Source organism: Triturus cristatus, chromosome 10 (genome assembly GCF_964204655.1).
Source record: "Triturus cristatus chromosome 10, aTriCri1.1, whole genome shotgun sequence".
Lineage (NCBI taxonomy): Eukaryota > Metazoa > Chordata > Amphibia > Caudata > Salamandridae > Triturus > Triturus cristatus.
Window position 1 is genome coordinate 942,718,815 of NC_140593.1, and position 23,122 is coordinate 942,741,936.

General features: G+C 43.9%; 1 protein-coding gene across 3 annotated transcripts in view; it reads left to right on the forward strand.

The window, feature by feature from the left end:
• Positions 1-23,122, forward strand: part of VIPR1 (vasoactive intestinal peptide receptor 1) — an 806,458-nt gene that overhangs the window by 163,179 nt on the left and 620,157 nt on the right. Inside the window, exon 1 of one of the 3 annotated variants that reach the window (XM_085628779.1) lies at positions 3,363-3,474. The exons of the other annotated variants lie outside the window; for them this stretch is intronic. Coding sequence (XP_085484905.1) covers positions 3,427-3,474 — 48 coding nt within the window. The 5' untranslated portion in view covers positions 3,363-3,426. Of the gene's footprint in view, positions 1-3,362; positions 3,475-23,122 lie in introns of those variants that run through there. 3 annotated transcript variants of the gene reach the window in all.

The following is a 23,122-nucleotide window of genomic DNA, read 5'->3' on the forward strand; positions in this document are numbered from 1 at the left end:
GTCGCCGCGTACCTACGGGGGCTGGGGGGTGTACGGCACGTACCGGGCACCTGTTTGGACGTCTCCATGGTTGTTATGGGAGTTCGGTGCGGACGGTCTTTTAACCATACGGTTGTACATTCGGACGCCCGGGATGGATCATGATTCCTCGGTCGGACTTCACCTTTCACGTTTGTACGGTGAATCGTACGAGGACGTGTCGGACACATTTTCCGACCCGAGGACGTGTGGGGAATGATTCCCAATGCGGTTCGTATGGACTTTTTACCATGCGAATCGTGATTGCCAGTTCGTACGGCACTTGTACGATTCGTACGGTAAAAAGACCGGATACGAGTCGCACGGGGATATTTTTTACCGGATCATGATCGGCACCGGTGTGTTACATTCTGGGCCATGGAGATTACTGGCCTGAACATGGTACGTTACATTCTGGGCCATGGAAGTTACTGACCTGAACATGGAGCATTACATTCTGGACCATGGAGATTACTGGCCTGAACATGGAGCATTACATTCTGTACCATGGAGATTACTGGCCTGAACATGGTGGGTTACATTCTGGGCCATGGAGATTACTGGCCTGAACATGGTGGGTTACATTCTGGGCCATGGAGATTACTGGCCTGAACATGGTGGGTTACATTCTGGGCCATGGAGATTACTGGCCTGAACATGGTACATTACATTCTGAGCCATGGAGATTACTGGGCTGAACATGGTACGTTAGATTCTGGGCCATGCAGATTACTGGACTGAACATGGTACGTTACATTCTGGGTCTTTGAGGATTCTGACCTATGCGGGCGCTTTGGGGGTGATAAATACTTTCCTGGGAGAGCGCTTTGATACCATTGCACTGTAGAAACTGACATGACTATAGAGCTGTACTTGTTAGAGCAAGAGTGGCCTGGCCATGGTGCTTTGCATACTAGGGTAGTGGAAGGTTTCATTAGTCCATTTTCATAATTGCCTGCAAATCTATAGCTTTCTAGCAATATATTGGATACATATAAAATTGAAATACATAACTTTTCTTCATTTTCCCAAATTTCCTCCTTGGGGCAAGTCCCCCAAACACCTTCCTAGAAACGGTTGTCTCTGACTCAACATGCACACCCATTGAAATTTAGGATTAGTACTAAAAAACTTTTCAGAATTGCTTGCTTTCTCCATCTGCCCTGAACATAATGTAAATTATTTTGTCCTATTTGTAAAAGGTTATTAATTGAACAGGACTGACTCTTTTACATGAGGTTAGGTGTTAAAAAGCAATATCCATCTTATAGCTTTGTATTATTGTAACATTTGCATAGATAGTATCCCCGGATTTTTGCTCTAGTTACATATCCTATAATATGGACTGTGGAAAAATTATGGTTGCTCCAATATCTACTAAGAAGGCAGTAGCAGTAAAATATTGCTAAGTGGAATTAATCGGTTTTGTGTACAACTGAGGGTTTATTTTTAATAGCCTTTGACAAGTGTTCTAGCCCTAATATTGTTTATGTATCTTTGAGCAGCAAGAGTTTGAAAACAGACCTGCTGCAATTAATTTTAATGGGAACAATTCTAGAAATCGGCGGTATCCAACTAAGGTCCAGAAGGGCCAGATCCATGCAATATTATCTCAGGACAGCCACTGACAACATGAATGAATTACATTTACATACGTTGTACGTAATTGTATATTCTGAAACATTGCCATGGATCTGCCCATTCCGGGCCTATGCCTGATAACCTTGCTTTAAATGGAAGCCTTGATGAATGCCTGGTTGTGTTTCAGAAAGAAAACCATTGTGGTAATGAGGCTGAGATCCAATACACTATTGCTATTGCAATCAATTCACATGTTTTTATATATATAATGAATAGTACAGGTTTTAATAGTTTTTTAGGTTAAATCCAGTTTGGCATGTTAAGTTAAAGTGATGGTTATTTCATCAAGATGTTTTGTTTTTATCCTTCATTGTACTACCTAACCTTTTACCAACTCGCAAAATTGGGTTTGCAAGTCAGTATTAGGAAGGTGTGTGCCAATGGCGTCACTTCCTAATAGCGAGTCACAAGGCCATGTACAATTGTTTTGCGACCAGAGTTCGGTACTTCAAAGATGGTAAGCCAGTGACAAATGGGAAGGGCTCCCCAAGGGACCCCTTTCCCTTTGTGACTGGCAGCAAAAATGTTTTAATGGCCCACTGCCTACTCTTAAAAAATGCAACAGAAACGTTTCATTTTTCTTTTGTAATGCATGCAGGGAAACGGGATGCATTTTAAAAAACTGTTTTATTTAAAAAGCAGCCACAGACATGATGGTCGGCTGCCCCAGCAGGCCACCATCCCTGTGAGTGCTGGCCATTCCAAATGGGTTGCAAATTGCGACCTGGCTCATGAATATCAATGAGCCAGGTCCCTTGCAATCCATTTTGGAATCACAAGCAGTGTCTGAGACTCTGTACATTTCAGTTTATGACTCGCTAAACATCGCAATTGGCGAGTTGCAAGAAATGGTCATACATGTGGCCCTATTTGAAGGTCGTTCTCTTGGCATGGGGCTAGTTGGAAGCTATATTAAGTCATAGAGTGCCTCCAGTTGAAGTGTCTGTGAAAATAGGTTTTTAGGTCTCACCTGGCGATAGTAGTGCATGCACTGCCCTCGCCATGCGAGGACCTCGCCATGCGAGGACCTTTTGTGATCAATTCAGCCAATGCTGAATGCACGCGCTTACCGATGGACAGAAATGTCTGCTCTCGGCATTCACAATGGTAAACATTCACGCCTAGGGACAAAAAAATGCACGCGCATGTGTGCAGCCCGATGCCATCTTTGTGCACATGCGTGTGCATTTTTTGTCCCTACGCGTGCATGGCGGCGTGCTTTCGCTTTCCAGGCAGTGCTGAGTAATCCGCTGCAGCTCTTTAATGCATCACTATTTGGGTTTTCTATTTTAAAAAAAATGACCTATGGGGCGTGGACAGGCATCATGGCTGACAAGCAGCATTTCAGCGGAACTTCCGTCAGCAACTTCAGGACCCTGTGTACACTACTATCCATCCGGTGCCTTCCTTGCACCCACAGCGCTGTATTACTGCCGGTGATCCCCAGGGCCTAGTTTGAGAGCAAGTTTGGAAAGGGTGCTGTGCCACAGAAGCCTCGGAGTCTGGCCGTGGGCTGCGCGGTGCCCCCTGGAAAACCCGAGCTCCGGCAGAGCACTGCGGCTGCCTGGTCCCGTCACTGCAAACCAATGATCGGATGCAGGTGGAGACCAATCCCCGCCTTCCTTGCCAACTCGGTTGGGATTCTAAGCCTAGCACAGGCTGACCTTGGGACCTGAGAGCGCGGTGCCTCGCTGGCCCAGGAATGACCTCCTGGGGCCCGCCATAGACATTGCATTTCCCCCTTGCAGCGTGTGCATTACCTGCGGCATGCCTGGAGTGATTGGGTGTTTTCGGCGGGGGTCGGCCTGTTGGCAGGTAGGTGGAGTCCACAAGCTGAGTCTTGTGTTTGCAGTGATTTTTTCACCATATGGCATGTCCTCTCCCCCTGCTTGCTGCGGTCACCCGAATCAGGGGACTGGCCTCCTCTGACCCAGCGCAAAAGAGCCGTGATTGAGTCCTCGCGCCCTTGAGCCTCCGGCAACGCGGCATGGGAGGGGTTGGTCTGGGGCCTGATTTTACCACGCCATACCACAGGGGCTCTCTGGCTGCTCATCGGCTCCCCCGCCCACTTTGGGCCTCGCTCACTGGCCCTGTGCAGCCCTCCATTTCTGTAGGTCCCGCTCTGGTGCCTGCAGGACGCCGGGGCACTGTAGTCGCGGGGCCTCGATTGGAGACCCTTCTCCATGTGTTTCCCATTTCCGTGAGCCCACACCTCCTCCTATATATGCTGGTAAACAGTGTCTCTTGCTTCTATGCGCATTCCACATACGTTACTTCCTGATTGGCTCTGCGGATCACATATTCTGCCATCAAAGACCACCAGATTAGGATCACTCCCTCCCAGGATGGGAAGTTGCCTGTTACCATCTGTTTCTCATATGGTCTGCTGACGTCATTCTCATGGCAGTGTCGCTTGCCTGACCCATGTCTGAAGCACATCTCTGACCCTCAAATGCCTCATTCTACAGTCTGTCAACCAAGCACTCCAGTATGGCGCAATGAGCATGATACAAACAGGAGCACTTCGCGGCCTCATCAAGGATATGGAGCGCTACATAGATGTACGTTATGTTGGTGACACTTTAAAAGCGCATGTACCACAGAAAGTTTATTTGCGCTAGTTGGGTGAAGTAGATGGGATTCCTGCAGTGCTTAATTTGAAGACGGACTTTCCATTTAGCATGCTTAACACGGGGAGGGGACATAGCTATTCTTTACTTCCAAGCATTGTTCTATTATATGTAGCACTATGATTTTCTTTGCCTTTTCATTTTAGAAAGGTTTCGGTATGATAATTCTTGGGCTAATTATGGCGTTTTACAGAGAACAAGAAACAAACATTTGCAATGCAATAGGTCTTGCATTTGCGAGAGTTTAAGTTATTAGTATTGTAAATGACAATGCCTTTTATTTATGTTTTAAAACCCAAAGCATAAATAAAAGGCATTGGCATTTACAATGCCAATAGCTCAAACTCGCATGAATACGAGACCTATTGCATTGCAAATGCTTGTTTAAGGATGGGGTTTCCAATGAAGGCTCAGACCTATTCCAGATTGTCGAGTTAGGAATCACAATGTAAATATATACCAATTAAATTCACTGTGTATAAATGTATTTTATGAGGTTATCATGAAAATGTGGGATGAATCACGTCCCTTCTGGGCCTAAATTGGGCCCCCCTCGTCTCATGCTTCTCCCTAGCCTTCTTCGTCGCTCCGGTAGCCCAACGTTATCTTGTGGTATTGGACTACTAAACACTCTTTACCTCCATTATCCCATTTAATCCCATGTCTGCATTCAGTGTGGCACCGCAGCAGTAGGAGAATGAGAAAAAAGCACTTACTTTAAAAGGCTGCAGTGTCCACTTTCATTATGTTCTGAAAGTTTCATTGCTGAGAAGAGTAATCTTACTTTTCCTTTCACCTTTTAAGTTTATTGCCTCTGCTCCCAAAATAGCCGCGTTGAAGTCAGAAAGTCATATATGTTATTGATGTTAAAGCAATAAATGTCATGGCAGATGCATTAGCGGCAATGACCCGATTTACAGTTAAGAGACTCAATGTTTGTTACGGGTTTACTTAGGAAACGCATTTTGCGAGGACCTTTCCTTTGTGACCTGAAAAACATGGCAATGCAATAAAACATATATGTGTAGGAAATATACTCAATGACTTCACTGTTTACTTAATATTTTGCTGGCTGCTGAAAATGTCACTCAAAGGGGAAAGCCTGTTCTCTTTTAGTGCGTTTCCTCATATTAATGCCTGCTGAGATCTACACAAAGTATTTCACTTTATTTAATGTGGCGCTCTCTTTTTCAGCCTTACATAATATACGGTTCTTCGAATAAAGGGGAATAACTGTTTTAAAGCGTTTGAAGCGTGCCCACTTTTGTGCTAAACAATTCTCAAACCCCAAGGTCCACTTTCTATCAGATTTCCTACTCTTCATGGGACCCCTCTTACAATTTCTTGTCTAAGAATCTGTAAATGGAGATCTGTTCTTAACCATGCATCATCATTTCACAAAAACAATTACGAGTTTGGACACATTACTTTATCTGCCTCTCACCCTGTCCCTCAGCCTCAATGTGTAAATTTGTATGCAATGTAAATTCATCAAATCAAATTCCACCGGTCCTTATGAGTCGTTTGGAGCTGTGTCGCTGGGGATGCCGCTTCCTGGGGCGTAACGCGGACTCCTGCAGCCCCTGCGGTGCAAGGGGGGGGGGGCAGCCCTCCAGGGGGTCCTCCAGCCCTTGAAGGGCCCCATTAAAAATGTTTTTCATGAATATCTGTGACAGAAGGGCGACTCAGCAGCCCCTCTTTAAATTCTGCAGGGGGGGGGGGGGTCACCATTTTGCGTACACCGCTGACAGCTTCAGCTGATTCTGGGTGGACCAGTGTGCCTGCACCTGAAATTGCTAGGTGTTGGAATACCAGACCCACTTTTACCATTTGATTTTTGTACAAGGTTAACACACCCAGTAGAGGCTCCTCCGCTAAGGCATAGGAGCGTTGCCTCACTGCTTTTCAGCACTGCAAAAAAGGAAAAAAGCCTAAGGGTAATGGGGCCAGATGTACAACGCATTTACCTTTTGTAAAATGTCCAAATGGCAAAATCAGACAATTTTAGCAGCAGCATAAAGTCCTCTAGACAAGTAAGAAACCAAAGTTGTGATTCAGCAATAATTTGCATTTGAGCCTAAATACCAATTTAGAATTTGGAAGGGACGTGTTAATGACATCCCTTCCAAATGTTGATTTCATAAGGGATGTAATCAAGTTTTACCAACAACACAAATGTAGTGGTAACCCATTTGCAAATTGGAAAAGCTCCTCAAGAGACCCCTTCCCTTTGTGAATGTACCACAAACTACCCATAGAAACATTAATTACACTTGACATATATCTTTTAAACGCATCCCATTTTTGCTTTAAGGAAAACAGACTGCATAAAAAAAACATTTCTTTATTGAGAAGCAATCACAGACATTGTGGTCTGTTTACCCCAGCAGGCTACCATGCAATGTGTGACATACCTCATTAATATTCATGACTTAGGTTGAATTGTGACTCACTACGATTCTGTATTTTGTGAAGAGGCCTATTAGCACGTAGGACGGTTCACAAAATGCCACACTGATCTCAAACATAGTTGTAGCAATTTGCAACCAGTATTTTGCAACCTGTGTTTCGGTCATCTGGCCCATTGTGCCTTCCAGGTGTCATTGTTTCTGCCCTTCTCTCATCTAGCAACCCAATTTGGTGTAGCTAGGCATTGTACTATGTAAGGGCTTGTGTCCCCAAACATGATTTTCTTGGCAGCCGGAGTTAGTTTCATAAACTTCTATTTCAGGAAGAGTAACGATGCCACTTTTCAGGGCTTCACATACACCAGTTTTGGTTGCCACCAGTAGATGTCAGTATATCAAAGATCAGTAGAGGTGAAGCATGGCAAGATCCATCGCATTGTTGCTTTTGTTTACGTGGTGAGGTCAGTGCATTAATGTCCATACTTAGAGATGGTAAGAATCCAGTTCACACATTAGTTGTATGCAGAGGTAAAGCACTTTATCTCTGCATACCCTGTCAGTCACATCCAGAGCCAGGAGCAGCCAATGCGGTATTGCCATGCCCTTGGCTGAGCAGGAGAGGTCTAAGTGTTATGGGGCATGTGCATCTCCGATGAACCCCATGTTGTTGCAAAGTATTTGGACTTCAAGCAGTTGTGAGAGCTGACACTGTGTGAAGAGAAGGAATCTTATGCTGTACAAGGATGCAGGGAGGGAACGGAGTAGCACAGGAGCGCTCAAGTAAGTGAAGACGTGGCCTGCCAAGCTGACCGAGTGAGTATGCCATTGAGAGAGTGGGCAAGGAACTTTGAATCTCCAGGGTTCAGGAAGGGCTCCTAGGCTGAGTTTGGCCAAGCCTGGGCCCCCAGGCCCTTATGCCCTCAAGCCCTCAGGCTAATTCTTGAGCCCCTGGATCCACAGCCCACTACAGCTCCACTGCCTACAGAGGGGAGAGGGGCATTGCCTGAACTGTGATGACGCATGCAGGAGTAAAAGCTGGGTTGTGCCATGTCGTGGTGTATGGAGTTGAAGGAGGCAGGGATGAAGACGGTGGAAGGCCCAGATGTGCGGGTAGCGGGTAGCGGTAGGTGAAAGCTCAGGATAACGGGAGGGGAATACTGCAGACCCATAGCATGCGGAGGCGGCTGGTTTTAGGTACTGGTACGGCTTGCGGCTGGACATAGCCCCGCCCCTTTTTCACTATACATCCTCTGCCATCATTTTTCCTTGATATTCATTTATGTCGCCATCCTCATGAGGAGAAAGAAAGTTGGAATCCAAAACTGTTCCTGAGGCCGGTGCTGAGTTGAGCGCAGACTCGATCAAAGGTACCTAAACAGGAGTGGCTGATGATAGAGGATGATTACTGGTTTCTGAGGCAGTGCCACTTGTGGGCTCAATTAACTGTTAACTATTAGCAGCTATTAGTTACAACCACCTTCTTGGATGCCCTGCTGGGTTGTGCAACTAACAGGAAACAAGAATTAGAGAGTGTATAGGTTGTCAGAGGGATTTTCCAAAACCTATTTAATCTCCTGGTTGTCAACGGCTTTGCCAATGGCTTGAAATGTCCCCTAAGAAGCAGAAAGCAGCTTATCAATCTCATAGTAGTGGTAAAAGTTTGTAAACTACAAGAAGCCTCCTTGCTTGATGAAATGCCCAGAATAGCCTGAAAGTCAGTGATGGCACTGAACATAGTCAAGCAGAAGCTCCTGTCTATTTTGGGGGGCTATACAACAGCCCAAACCACATAACTAGGGGAGACAACCACAAAGATACATGTGTTAGGTGTGGCAACAGTGAAAAAAGTACTAAAAGGGATAAACCCAGCCATTAAAAAAGACCCCATGAATCAATTGCCACCAGGTTTCCGTAAAGCCATCAAAATCAGTGAAGCAGAATGGACTGAGCTCGCCTAGCTCTATGCAGAACTTTGTAGCAACATACTATAGCTCGTGGAAAAGCACAAGAGTATCTACTCCATCACAGAGCCTCACCTTGCCCCAGACGTCTCATCACGTAAGCTCTAGCATTAGCACCATTAACACCAATGTTGTCATTGATGACACTCCCCCCCCACACCTGTATATTTCCAGTCTGATGTTGGCACTCATGGTTCACTTGGTTTTGACCTGACATTAGGTGGGGAGTTAGCGAATGTACCCTCTAGTAGGGTGGAGAGGTCCATTAGGGAGATGGTTGATGAAAAATCAAAAGTAGGAATTTGTAAGGTATTCAAAGATCTCTTATTGGTGGAGGGGGTTGACAATTTATGATGATCCCTCTTCAACTATAATGTCCTATTTTGGTAATGATGGGGATGACTGGAGTCAAAGGCTGAAGTGAAAGCACAAAGAGATAAAAACAACCAATGGCTGTTGGGCTTAGGAGGGGTTGACGACTGGGGTGTTGGACAAATAGAAGGTTTTCATGGTGAAAGAATAATACATTCTCAATGTCCATCCCAACTTTCGTCTTCCCCCCATGCTAATAAGGTGCTCACATCTGTCCTTTAATTCTCCCGCAACATCTCCTCGCAGGATGCTCCAACTGAGAGACTCTTGGAGGGATCCATCCATGCTGGCCTACATTCACCTACTAGCAATTCAGAAGCCCAGAATTCCTTAGAAGGTGCACAGGAGTTTTCAATGCTGAACCTGCGTATCCATATGCAGACAACATTTCAGTTTTTTCTTTATTTTTGTTTTGCAGATTTATATAGCGCATACTCAACCCAAAGGTATTGGAGCACTTTACACGAGCACCAGTTACGTTACACAAGGACACATTCATTATTTGGTAGGCGCTGGGAGGTTAAGTGATTTGCCCAGAATCCCAAGATGTTGAGCCCACGCCGAGGCTCGAACCCAGTTCCCTAGGTCCAAAGTCGGCAGCTATAGTCATAAGGCTACATCCTCTCGCCATGCTGAAGACATTGGTTTTGTTGACCACACAGCAGCTCTAAGAGAGCATTAAGACTCTTCTTAATATTAACCAAAAGCTTCAGGGACGAAGGCTGGTAGATAACATTTTCGAGGTGGACCTCAGTGAGAAGGGAAATTACCATATTCAAGCACCTATACCTAAAGGGAGTAGTGAGTATATCTTGGGACGGCCTAGTATGATCTACCACAGAGGCGAACTTTATGGGAAAAGGACCATGTCATACTTTTCGCACTGCACACATTTTACATACATTAGGCCGATCATTGTAAACCTACCGTAAGGAGGAGGAGGAAATTAACTAAAGTTTGTAAGTTCAAAAATATCCTTCCATACCGTGTGTAATTCCACAAAGGAAGCCCGCTCCAGTAAATTGTCAAATACAGCTGGCAAATGAGCTGCTTCTGAAATTGCAGATAGACATTATTTAGTCTCTAAAAGTTCAGTGGCCCACTGTTTGGGTTTCCTAGGAGCAGAGGGGTTGTTTCTCTACTTGTCTCAGGTTCTGGAAAGGTGACTGAGGGGTGTGATTCTTCATCTCCAAATAGGTGGGAGAATGCTGGATATGAAAATCGAGTCTTGGAAAATAATGACTGTTGCTTTTGCACTTTAAAAAGGAAGTATCCAATTGTTCATCTTTTGCTAGATTGTACTCTTTTTATGGGAAAGGGAAAATACCTTGGGCCCACTTTTTTAAGGCAGGGTGTTAGATGACGTAGTGAATCCCTATTTGTCGCTTTATACGCCATGAACCAGTTTGATATTGTGGTCTCAAGGGCTAGCCATATTTTGCTCATCTCCAAAACCGGAAGTTTTAAAACTTCGTTGTGTATATTGAATATGACATTATTTGAACAAAAATATGGTAACTAAAGCCTATTTATGTAGGGAGTTTTCTGGATCCATTTTAATCATGATGGTTGGATACATTTTGTGTATCTTAACTGATTGAAATTGTATTTTGTATTTTTCTATATTTTCAAGATGTTATTGTAACATGTATTTTCCTCAAGACGTATGAAATGGCAATGTGTATTTTTATCCTTTTAAAATGTTATTGTAAAGTGAATATTTCGATAAGAAGTATACTTGGAAATACATTTTATTCCCCACTATGAAGAAAGAACCAGCAAAAAATAAATGTGAAGGGCCCAAAGTTTTGTCAGTAGCCAGTTGCCTGCTGTGCCGAATGCTGAACTTGCAGAATACCAAGGCTGCTTAGTCTTGAGTCCACCTCACACCTCTTTCTACCAGCACGCTACACTTATCTTTTATTTTCTCAACCATGCAGATTTTTTTTTCATTCCTGCTTTCTCCCTTACCTCTGTTTTCTTATTTTTCTCTTCCTTATTCCTTCTCCCTTTTCTGTGTTTCTCTCTCTTGATCTGGTTCAAAGTCCTAATAAAATAAGTCTTGTAACCCAAACATGAGTGCCAGTGCCCCCACTTGTAACCCCTGACACAAATTAGGCACTGGTAAAACTATTTACATGAGGAATGCTGTTGCATATTCTATAAATTTAGAGGACGCTGGCTCAGCAGAAACTATGTCTCTGTGGGATAGTTCTCTTTTCTTTGTAAGTGATATTTCAAAACAATGAGATCATTAAAATGATCCTTGCAAATTACAATCAATCAAAAGCATAGAGGTCCCTGACCACGTCACGTACAGTGACATGTTGATATCATTGGAGCCTGCCATTTGTCCCGGATGTATAACTATTGTGAATTATAAATAACTCTTGCTAATGGCTCGGTCCAGAGACCCTGAAGGCTCAGATTGTGCTGTATGAGCAATTAAGAGCAGAATAGAAATGATAATGCCTTCTGGCCCTGGGATGCGTCTGTTAGTGTCCTCTCAAGAGCCAAACCAAGGGGCATTTGTACAAGGGGATTGCGCCGCCAGAACGCCACATTTTTTGACGTTCTGGTGGCGCAATGTCCTGCACCATATTTACAAAGCGGCATCAAGCCACTTTTTGTGGCTTAATGCCGCTTTGTAAATATGGTACCCTTTCGGGCAGTATCTGTGTGAAAGATGCGCACAACGGGTGTTGCTGTGTGCGTTCGACGACAGCACCCATTGCTTTTTGACGATGCCCCAGATTTACAAGGACATGTAAATCTGAGGCAGCAACAAAAACGAATGGCATGCAAGAGCAGGCACCAATTTGGCGCAATGAGAAGAAATACTTTTATTTCTCCTTGTTTTCGCTTTTGCAGCACACATAAAAAGAGCAAAATACAATTAATGATTGTTTTTGTGCAGGAAGGTGTCCCTTCCTGCATAAAAACAATCATTAAAGAATTGTGATTTGCTCCTACTATGTGTGCTGCAGAATGCAGCACACATAGAAGTAGCAAATTGCTATTATTGATTGAATGTGCAGGAACAGACACCTTCCTGCACATTAACAATCGTCACTGCAACGCAGGCACCCGTGCACTATAGCACAAGGGTGTATGTGTTGGCGCTAAGCAGCTATTTTTAGCACCAGTGCTAGGAAAAACAAAGGAGTGTGCCGTATTCTTGTAAATATGGTGCATCCCTGTGTTTTGGAAATGACGCAGCGCTGCAGAAAGTGCTGCAGCGCCGCACTGTGCCATTTCCTTGTTCATATGCCCCTAAGTTTAATGGACCATCAACGTTCAACTGAATGTGCTTTAAAGAGAACATTTTTATCAGCGCAGAGTTTCATTACAAAATCCAGATAATGACCTGATTGTGGTTCTCTCATTGGATTATCTATTTCTGCTTCAACAGGTGGCAGGGCAGACATTGACTTTATCGACCACAGGGTGCCACTGCCGCGGGCAAGGAGGGCGGTCAGCGCGCTGCCCTTGGGCGTGTGCCACTTCGTAATCCAGTAAGATAGGGCAGCCAGTGAAGTGATCAGTTCTGAAAAACAGATAAATGTTGCTCTGAAATCAGTGGGTGCTACTAGGTTTGCCAGATGGTGACTTGCGGACGCTGCCTCATGAACACTTCACACGGTGCTCACTGTAAATCTTACTACCCTTGCTTGGTTTTGAACTTTTTTTTACTACCCTTGCTTGCTTTTGAATTTTTTTTTTTTAGATGTCCTGGTAATGCGGAAAAGATGTTTTGTTAATTTCTACATGTATTTTGAAATTTGTATTCCCTCCGAAACCATCTCTTAGTCACTCTGGGTTGCTATGTAATGTAATTGTGTGCATGTTGTGAGATATAATTTGATCTCTGCACACCACAGGTGAAGGGCAGAAAAGTGTCAGGTAGATACTGTGCTGCCTACAGGGAGCAGCCGTATTTTCAGCAGAGATTAAGGGTTTATATTGTTAACAGTGGTAGAAGAAGAACGATTGTTTCGTAGCGCTTTACAAAAAACAATGATAATATAAAATCGCACTTTTCAATATCTTTCCAAGTGAATAACGTATCGCTTCTCTCTATACCGTTTCTTCATGGGCCTCTTTTTGTATTGCTGTATTATTCTTATGTTACATGAAAAGCATTCTGCTGCCCTGTTGCATCTGTCTGTCTACGTAAACTATCATACATAAATATATAAATGCATGAATAAATAATTTAAATACAGATAATAAGTAAAGGAATAAGAGTTCAGTTACATTGAAAAATATAGAACTGGAATTAAATACTGAAAGGCACAGTATTGAATGTCAATGAAGAAAAAACTCCCAATTACCCACCCGAAATCTGATCAGAACACAACCTCCTGTACTCTCGAGCCTTAAATTCAGATATCCTTAAATTTCATCGACATTGGAAACAGAGAGTGGGAGCAGACAGACTCACATCCCAGCACTCAGTTCACCCCAATGCATCATGGTAAATGCAGTTCATAGTAACACCTACTTCAGTGTCAGTCTTTAGTTTATCCTCCCTATTGGTGCAGCCAGTGCTGTGTATCTCTAAACACGTTTCTGGATTGTTCTTCTTCTACAGCAGAGAGCTACACGTTCTTTTGGGGGTGCTGGAAATGCTGTCCAAAGTCTTCTAAGGTCTCTGTACCACCCACTGGGCACAGGTGCATCGGGCAGAGCTCATCAGCTCATTAGCTCAAGGGAGCCTTTTCAAACAAAAAGAGGGTGGGAGGTGCACCCACATCACAGCACTCAGTTCAAACCAGTGCATCATGGTAAATGCAGTGCATGATAACATTTATTTCAGTGACAGTCTTTAGTTTTTCACCCTTGTTGGTGCAGCCAGTGCTGTGTATTTCTACACACATGTTCCAGGTAGTTGTCCTTCTTCCGTAGAGAGCAACACATTATTTTGGGGCTGCTAGAAATGCAGCCCAAAGTCTTCTCAGGTCTCTATACCATTCACTGGGCTCAGGCGCATCAGTCAGAGGTCGTCAGCTCATCAGCTCAAGGGAGCCTGTTTAAAAGGCTACCTTGAGCTCCCTTGAGCCAATGAGCCGACAAGTTCCAACCTTCTGCACCAACTTTGGTGAAAGAATGACAGCAACTTTGAAGTAAGCGAACCTCATTTCCCAGAATGCAATGGGGTGAGCTGTGCTGGGATGAGAGGCAGTGTGTTCTCTTCCCTCTTGTTTTTAAAAGGCTCCCTTGAGCCAATGAGCTGACAAGCTCACCTGGAATGCACCTGTGTGCCTGTAAAGTGTTACTATGACCTGTGAAGACTTGGGCAGCATTTCAGCAACCCCAGATGACTTTTCTCTTTGCTCTTCTATTTCTGCTGTCTACTGCTGAAGGGTTAAACCCAGAAACACTACCTGCACCAACTTTGGTGAAAAACCACAGCAACTTTGAATTAAGTGTACTGCATTTACCAAAATGCAATGGGGTGAACTGTGCTGGGAAGAGAGGCAGTGTGCTCCCTCCCCCTTAAGTTTAAAATGCTCCCTTGAGTCAACGAGCTGACGAGCTTACCTGAGATGTAGCTGTGTGCCTATGGAGTGGTTCTGTGACCTGTGAAGACTTGGGCAGCATTTCAGCATCCCCAGATCACTTTTCTCTTCTCTCTAATACTTCTGATAAACCTCGAAACATGTGTCTAGAGAAAACAGCAATACCTGCACGAACTTTGGCGAAAGATTACAGCAACTTTAAAGTTAGCTTACTCCTTTTACCAGAATGCAATGGGGTGAAGTATGCTGGGATGAGAGGCAGTGTGCTCCCTCTGCACTTGTAAATCGACAATGTGCAGTTAGATTGAAATTAGTGATTGAATCTGGTCAAGGTTTCCATCCTGAAACTTGGAAACATTTTGGGGCAAGCAGAACCATCTTGGAGTTTGTTTCTATGCAGGGCACCATACATGTTAAATAAGAGAGGTGGGAAAAAGCTCTGAGCCGATCCAGGGGAACAAATAGGCCATTAAGCACTGATGCCTGGATAAGTAGTCGGTATAGTCTTGGTCAAGACTTTTATGGACATAATTACAAATTTCTTTGGAGCTTGAATAGGTTCAATGGGACAAAGAGAAGGCTCTATACATTTTCCATGACTCAACTTGACAATGAAGCTCGGTGAACACCTTCTGTGTAAAAAGAGGTTGACTTGTTTCAACTATCTGGAGAGGTCCCACCTTGACAGGATAGGTACTTCTGGCTCAATATATTGTTCCGGAAATTATACAGATGAATCTTTGGTCTAGCAAAAGAGGCAAGTGTATTACAGTTATTTTAAGGCAAAACGGGTTTCTTGAATTGTCTTAGCTTTAAAATGTGTCTTTGTCTGCTCAGCCTGAGTGGTCTCAATCTTCTTCAAAACTTGTTATGCACCCATACATCTTCCTCTGTCCCCCAATTATCATGCCATTTAGCTGAGACCTTGTGAATTGGTTATCAGTCTTCTCTAACCCTGAACCTTATAAAAGCACTGGAGCACAGACCTTCAAAAGTAACATTCTCCTAGTATTCAGACTTTTGTCCCCAGGAGGGTTGCTCCCTGCAGACCAGGTCTGAAAACTAACAATGTTTAAAGCAGCAGTAGGAATAGTTCATTACGTGCTCTTCTAAGAGAGATTCCACCAGCGCAGTAGGGAGATAAGTCTTTCTTATTTTCCTTCCAGAATAGATCTGATGTGCCAATGGTTCAAACTGAGGATTGCTGCAGAGGGCTAGCATGCAATTTATATTTGATGCTGAACAATTCCCTAAAGTAGTTCCACACTTTACATTCCCAATTAAATTACCGTGTGATGCATTTATTTCTCTTTGATTGTGCCCAATTGCACTAAACTAACCAAGAAAGGTTGTGCAGGTAAAAATCCAGCATATTTTAGGACAGCTTTGGGCGTCAGGGCATTTTCCTCTACCTTTCAAATATCCACTTCACATTGAGCTTTTCAACCAAACCACTTCAAAGATGTCCAAACCTTCTGCTACAATTTCCAAGATGTCACACAGAACAGAGGAGACAGAGGCTAGACCTAACGCTTTTTTGAAAAATGATGGATGGTGGTGGGGTTTTTTCAAGAACAAATTCCAGGGAAATAATATTAGTTGTCTCCTTTTGACACCACTTGCCTAATGTGTGTACATCCTTAGATCTCCGGGCTGGCAGGTGCCATAAATATGGTAGTTAAGACTGTGAAGAGATGAAGTCTTCTAGTCACACTTGTGAATTGCCTCATTGATTTGCTTAAGGAGGGTGAAGCTCATGCAAAATATTGCATAGCTCAATTTCAAAAGTAAGTGTTGCCAAACTTGCGTATTTCTCCCCCCAAATAATGCAAAGTGTCACGTAAATTATGTGCAAGCATTTGTAAATAATGCAAAATAGGTTTAAGGGTATCCTGAATCAAAAATGACAGTGCTGTATACCTTGTGTTAAAAAATAACTTGAGATACTGGCAAATGTACTTGTTCACAGTGAAAATATCTCATGAGAGAAATGTTTTCTGCTTGAACCTGTCTTCATGACTCATTTACAGCCACAGTTGATAATCTGAGGCCAAGTTCTGAATAGATACTGTAGTTAGACATCAGTCAGAATTATCAGCAAAAGAATGTTTTTTTGTTTTGCCAATAACGTTGGTGTCATATGGCAAATCTTCAAAACACTTTCCCAATAAAAGTTAATTCACCTCAGTTCCTTCCTGGAAGGTTTTGGAGTGATCTGCCAAGTGAGGGCCAAGAAAAAGGATAGTCCAAAAGCTTTTTTTCACAATGCAGTTTCCATAGGGAAATTCAAACAACAATACAGAAAAAAACACTTTGCAGACTGACACTGTGTTGGGGAGAAAGCTAGATGTTTACCATGAAAGAATTGTTTTCCAGAATAAAGTCCCTAAAATGCTGTTATTGAGGGTGATAGAACCCTTCAGTAACTCCTGGTCCAGTCATGTGGTTCTGGCACCAAAAGCTGTCCCACTGGGCACCATACCTAAACTGAGGTTCTGTGTAGACTATACAGGGCTTAACCCAGTTACAAAAACAGATGCTCATCCCATTGCTTGAGGTGATGAGGAGCTGATTGAACGGTTAGGGGATGCCCAGAACTTCAGTCCTTTTGATCTTACATCAGGGTACTGGCAGATCGTCCTAGCAGAAGATATCAAGTAGAGGTCATCCTTTTCCACTCCTGAGGGCCACCACCAATTTTGTGTGATGCCCCTTGGATTCCAAAATGCCCCTGCCACCTTCCAGAGTTTGGAGAACCAGATGCTTGCTGGTATGGAGGCCTTCTCAGCTGCCTACCTGGATGACATAGCTGTGTACAGTATTGAATGAATGAATATAAAATTTGTAGAGCGCAGACTTAGCCCAAGGGTGTCAAGGCGCTATATACGGAAACTGGGGGTGCAGACAAAAAGACATGCTCACACGAGGTCTGAGAAAAAAGCCAGGTCTTCAAGATTTTGCGGAAAAGCAAATGGGACACCTGGCTCAAAAGATCATCCAGGAAGGTGTTCCACAGTTTAGTAGCAACCGTGGCGAAGGCTCTCCCTCCCCATTTGACCTTCTTGAACCTCGGTACTATTAACAGGTTTTTGTCTGAGGACCGAAGCATCCTACTGGGAATATAATGATGGATGATAGCCTCCATCCCCTCTGGGCCTGCACCATAGTAGGCCTTATGAGTCAGGCGCAGGGTCTTGTTAGCTAGAAAATCACCTCCTTCAGCTCCAGAAAGTGCTTCAGGCTCTGCAACAGGCAGTCCTGACTATCAAGATCAGCAAGTGCCAGATAGGGCTTGCGTCTGTGGTGTACTTGGGATACCTGGTGGGCAGGGGTAAGGTGCAGCCGGTCCAGGCCAAGATAGAAACTATCAAGGCCTGGGATTCCCCCTAAAACCCAGACTGAGGTCATAGCATTCTTAGACCTCACTGGATACTACAGAAGGTTTGTCAAGGGATATGGCACCATTGGTGGCAACCTTGAGAGAGTTGACTTCTAAGAAGCAGCCCAGAAATTTGATTAGTACAGAAGCATGCCAAAAAGCATTTGACTCCCTGAAGGAGGCCATGTGCACAGCCCCTGAGCTCAGGGCCCCTGACTTCTCCCAGGAGTTTATTGTTCAGACAGATACCACAGAACATGGAATAAGGGCAGTCTTATCACAGCTATATGAAGAGAGCCTACATAGACATGTAGCCCTCATCTTGAGGAGGATATTCCTCAGGTAACAAAGGTGGAGTGCTATAGGAAGAGAAGCATTTGCTTTGGTCTGGGCACTGAAGAAGTTGAGGCTATACCTGTTTGGTACTCACATTCTGATTCAGACTGACCACAGGCCCCTCAGGTCGCTAATGCAAATGAAGGGTGAGACTCCAAAACTGTTGAGGTGATCCATTTCAGGGTATGGACTTCAGGGTGGAATCCTACCAGGGGTAGACCACGTCAATGTTGATGGTATATCCAGATTCTAGTGATGAGAACTCCCTAAAGGTTGGGTAAATCACCCCACCTTCAGCTTGGGGACACATGTGCTAGACCTTTCATCCTTAGGGTAGTCTCCCCCCAACCTTTTTGTCTGCTTACCTCCTATTTTTGCTGTATCTTTTTGTTGGACTTAGGACTCTGAACACTTTAGCACTACTGACCGGTGCTAAAGTGCATGGGCTTTTCCCCTAAACATGATGGCATTGGTGTATACCCAATTGACATAGTTTAATCATAAGCCTCATGTAGAGTGGTATACCTTATACCGAGGGCCTGTAATCTAAGTGCTACGAGTGGGCCTGCAACACTAATTGTTCGACCCACACAAGTAACCTTTCAAACCTGTCTCAGGCCTAACATTGCAAGGCCTTTGTGTGTGCAGTTTACTGCCACGTTGACTTAGCATTTGAAACTACTCGCCTAGCCTTAAATCCCACTTTTATTACACATATTGCACGCCTAATGTAGGCCCTAGGTAGCCCAAAGGGAAGGGGCTACATAAATAAAATGTAGGGCATGTACTTTCAAGTTTTACATGTCCTGAAAGTGACAAACAGCTACATTTGTTTCTACTACTGTGAGGCCTACTCCTCTCATAGGGTAACATTGGGAATTCCATAAAACACTTTTAAGCTGTAATTCCTAAGTTTCATATCTTGGGAATTGTAATGATAAATCCTCTTAACTGGTAAAATTGGATTTAATGTTATTATTTTAGAAATGCCAGTTTTAGAAAGTGAACATTTTTTGCTCTCACTGGTCTTTGTGACTTGTAGCCTGTCTCCAATACATGTCTGCGGTGGGTAGCAGCTACACTTTGGGCATTCCCTCTAGACAGCCACAACCGCAGAAGGGTGGGTGTAACAGAGATCTCATCTGCATTTTGATAGCTCTACCTGAGAAGGAAGAGAGGGAGGAGCTGACACTTACTCATGTATAGGCAATGTCATGTTTCCCACACAAAGGGCTGATTACCCCTACTGATAGTCTGTAACCAGGGCTGCTGAGAAGAAAGGGGGACCTGTAAACTTCAAGGATCTGCTTTGAAGTCACCCTCACTTCTAAGGCACAACTAGGTATAAGTACTGGGGCTCTCCTTACTAAGACAGTACACTACTGGACGTGTGAAGAACTCTGTCAATAGTAAAGACTACAGTGCTATGAGGACTGCCACTCTGCTTGACTGCTGCTCTGGAAGAACTGCCATTCTGCTTTGCTGTGCTGCCATGAGGACAAGGACTGGATCCATCGCACATGACTCCAAGGGTTTGCTGGCCCTGTTCTAAGGTCTCACGGCCATCAGACTCCCTTCAACTCTGCAACAGCACTTGGCCTCTGTGAGTCCTGCCCTGCCAAGTCTTACCAATCCAGTCCTGGGCCCTTGAAAGGTGATTTCTGCTGTGCTGATCCATTAAAATTAACTCCGTGACTACTTTGCACCGATCGGAAAAAATACATTGCCCTTTGACACCAACTCAGGGGCTGTTCGATGACATTGCTTTGACGGCCTGTGCGGCTCGGGGACGACGCAGTCATAAAGTGGTTCATTGACAAAGCCTTCATCGTCTGCGGAGGTCGGACTCGACACATCGATTCTTTGATGTCGACGCTTCCTCTATCCAAGGTACTTTTTCAGCGGGACCTGCATGAGTCCTGTAGACGGCCTGTCCTCCATCGCTGTCATCCTGAACTTTGAATTCCCCCCTGTCTAGTGCGACCTCAAGTAACACCGAAACGCTATTTGCTTCTAAGCTCTACATTTTGATATAATCTTTAAAAAAATAATATCTCCGGTTCTACTCATTGAGTTTTTGTCATTTTGGTCATATTTTACTCCTGAAAATATAATCTGGTTTTCTAATCCTGTGTGGAGTATTTTTTTAGTGTTTTCATTGTGTTAGTGTGTGTGTGTGTGTTGCACAAATACTTTACACATTGCCTCTTCAAATAAGCCTGACTGCTCGTTCAATAACATATAGTAACGTATTGTTTACTACAACTCTATACTAAGACCAATTCAAAGTTTTTTTAATTCTCCCTGATTTGCCTTTTGATTTTTTTCTGCTCAATTATGTCTCACTCTGGTGAAACTTGAAGCATATTCTGACCAGTTCCTGCCGACTCGCCGGCTTCTAGTAACCAGACTTTTCAGCTGCATCATTAAGAGATTGTAACTGCTCCTACAGAGCGTTTAATGACACCGGTGCTACGGCACACTCATTGAACTTTCTCATAACTTTCGCTATCATATGTTTACTCTGTACCATGGCGCCCAGCGAGCCATCCGAAAGCCCCCTGGATGCATGATAGTGGCTATCTGTACTATGTCAGAAATGGATGAAGTTCCCTCAGTCTGTTCATCCCTTTGCGGTTGGTGGTTGGCCAGTCCCGGTGGATCAACTACCTGAGGACCTCCAGTGGTTTCCTTCTGCCCTCCCTGCAGTGTATTTGATAGTATTTTCACTCTACCACCATCCTTCAAGAGGCCTAAAGTAACATGGCTGAAACACGTCAACACTTATAACTGGAGGAGTTCTTCCAAACCTCAAATACAATAAAGAATCGATGGACACACTCTAGGACTCAGAGGGCAAGATTGTCCCTCATGTGTGTACTCTGTATGGACTACCTCCAAAATAGACTGTGCTACAGATGCAAAGTACAACCATAGTTATCTAAACAACTGGTAGACTAAAGTACATTTCTAGTTGGCACATTTATTGTTTTCATTTTACATTTTGTTTTGAAAACATAGGGAGCCATATGTTATTTTTCCATTTGTTTCCAGAGTTTTGTTCTTTTATCTATAATGTATAAATGTTAGGTCTTTACATCTATGCACACCCCAGGTTTCTAGACCAGAAGTGATGATTAGTATGCTTGATAATAAGTCACAATAAATAATGCTTTGTAAATTCAAATACATCACCAGTGATTAATTTATATTTTCACAGTGTAAATTACATTTATTACAATTGGTTCCCGCATTATACTAGTCCATCTGTTTATACTCACTCCGGAGAAGCAGCACCTACAGGAATTGATTTCAAACTGTCCAGGTTAGTGGTCTATACTGTGCCTCAGCTGAGAGATTTTTGCAAAATTCTTCAAGTGTCTACAAGAGGCTTTACCAGGAAGGTGGAGCTGCAGAAACCTATGACAGCCTGGGTGGAGACCCAGGTTACAGGGGATAATAATCCAGAAGCTGAGCAGTAAATTCCTGAGGATGAGGATGACCTGATTCTGGAGCCTGATATGGCTTTGGGAGTGCCTGTAGAGAAAGCCAACTATGTGCTGGAAGCAGTGGTGATTCTCAGAGCAGGAAGCAGTGTCTCCTCAAAGAACCTGTCCTCAGAGGAGCTGACAGACAGGAGGGAGGAAAGGAAATTAAAGCTGGAGCTTGCTAAATTGGAACAGGCTTGAAAATAGAGGAGGCTGGCAATGGAGGAGAGGAACCAACCCATTGTGTGTTGCACAAATACTTTACACATTGCATCTTTAGATAAGCCTGAGTGCTCAATGCCAAGCTACCAAAGGGTGAGCACCAGTTATTGTTTAGTGTGTATCTAGCCTACTCTGACTAGAGTGGTGATTCCTGATTGTACAGGCTGCATACTGTGACAACCAGAAACCCCATTTCTAACACTTATGTTAACGAAAAACGTATCAAATCACAGAGGATGCCAAAGGTAACCATGAATTCTAGGTCTTCTAATAATAATAAATTCCTTTTTTTAAAACCACACTGATATGCACCAATTATATATAACTGATCAAAATATAAGTTACACGACAATGTTGCACTTCTTATGACCTCACATATTACATTACTGATGGCATGTGAAATCTGTAGGGTGCTAGTTATACTTAGAAATCTTTTGTCCCAAGCTGTAAGGTGCAGTGTGGGTGAGGGGCCAGATGGTGTAGATGTGTGAATGTGGTGCAAGTGTGGAAAGGATTGAAAATGGTGGCCAGTGGTACTCCGGAACACAATTTTAATCAGGTGACCCCACTGGTCCCTTTAAAAAAAACTGATGATGAAGGCCACTTAGGGAGTAATGTCCAGTAGTGGCTATTGGGTCAATCTCCGACAAAGAGCCCCTCATAGGGTGCCCATGAGGCATTGCAGCGCCGGCCTGACGAGGAGCATGCCCTATGATGAAGCATGACACCATTGGGTGTGTGAGGGCCCTATTTCCCAAATAAGAATACCCCCTGTTTCCACCAAAGGAACAGGATGCGACCTTCCTACACCTCCTCTCCCTTGTTCAGGAACAGCATACTCCTTTTTAGGTCTCGCATACGCAGCGCGCATGCGCTGCTTAGGAGGAGACCTTTAAAAATTCGCAAGGGAAACAGGCGCAGGCCCCCTCCTCTCTCCCCTCCCCCTGCTGCCTCCTCCTCTCCAAACTTGTTTTTTTTACTTTCAGTGCGAGGCACGCGTGCTTGTTTTAGCCCTTCCCATTAGTTTCACATTCATTACATTTGCCACTTGCGACTCTTTTTACTTTATCTCAAAAATATATAACTTTTTTAACCTTTCAGTTCCATATGAAAAGCGCACTAATGCCATTAGGTAAAGCTGCAGC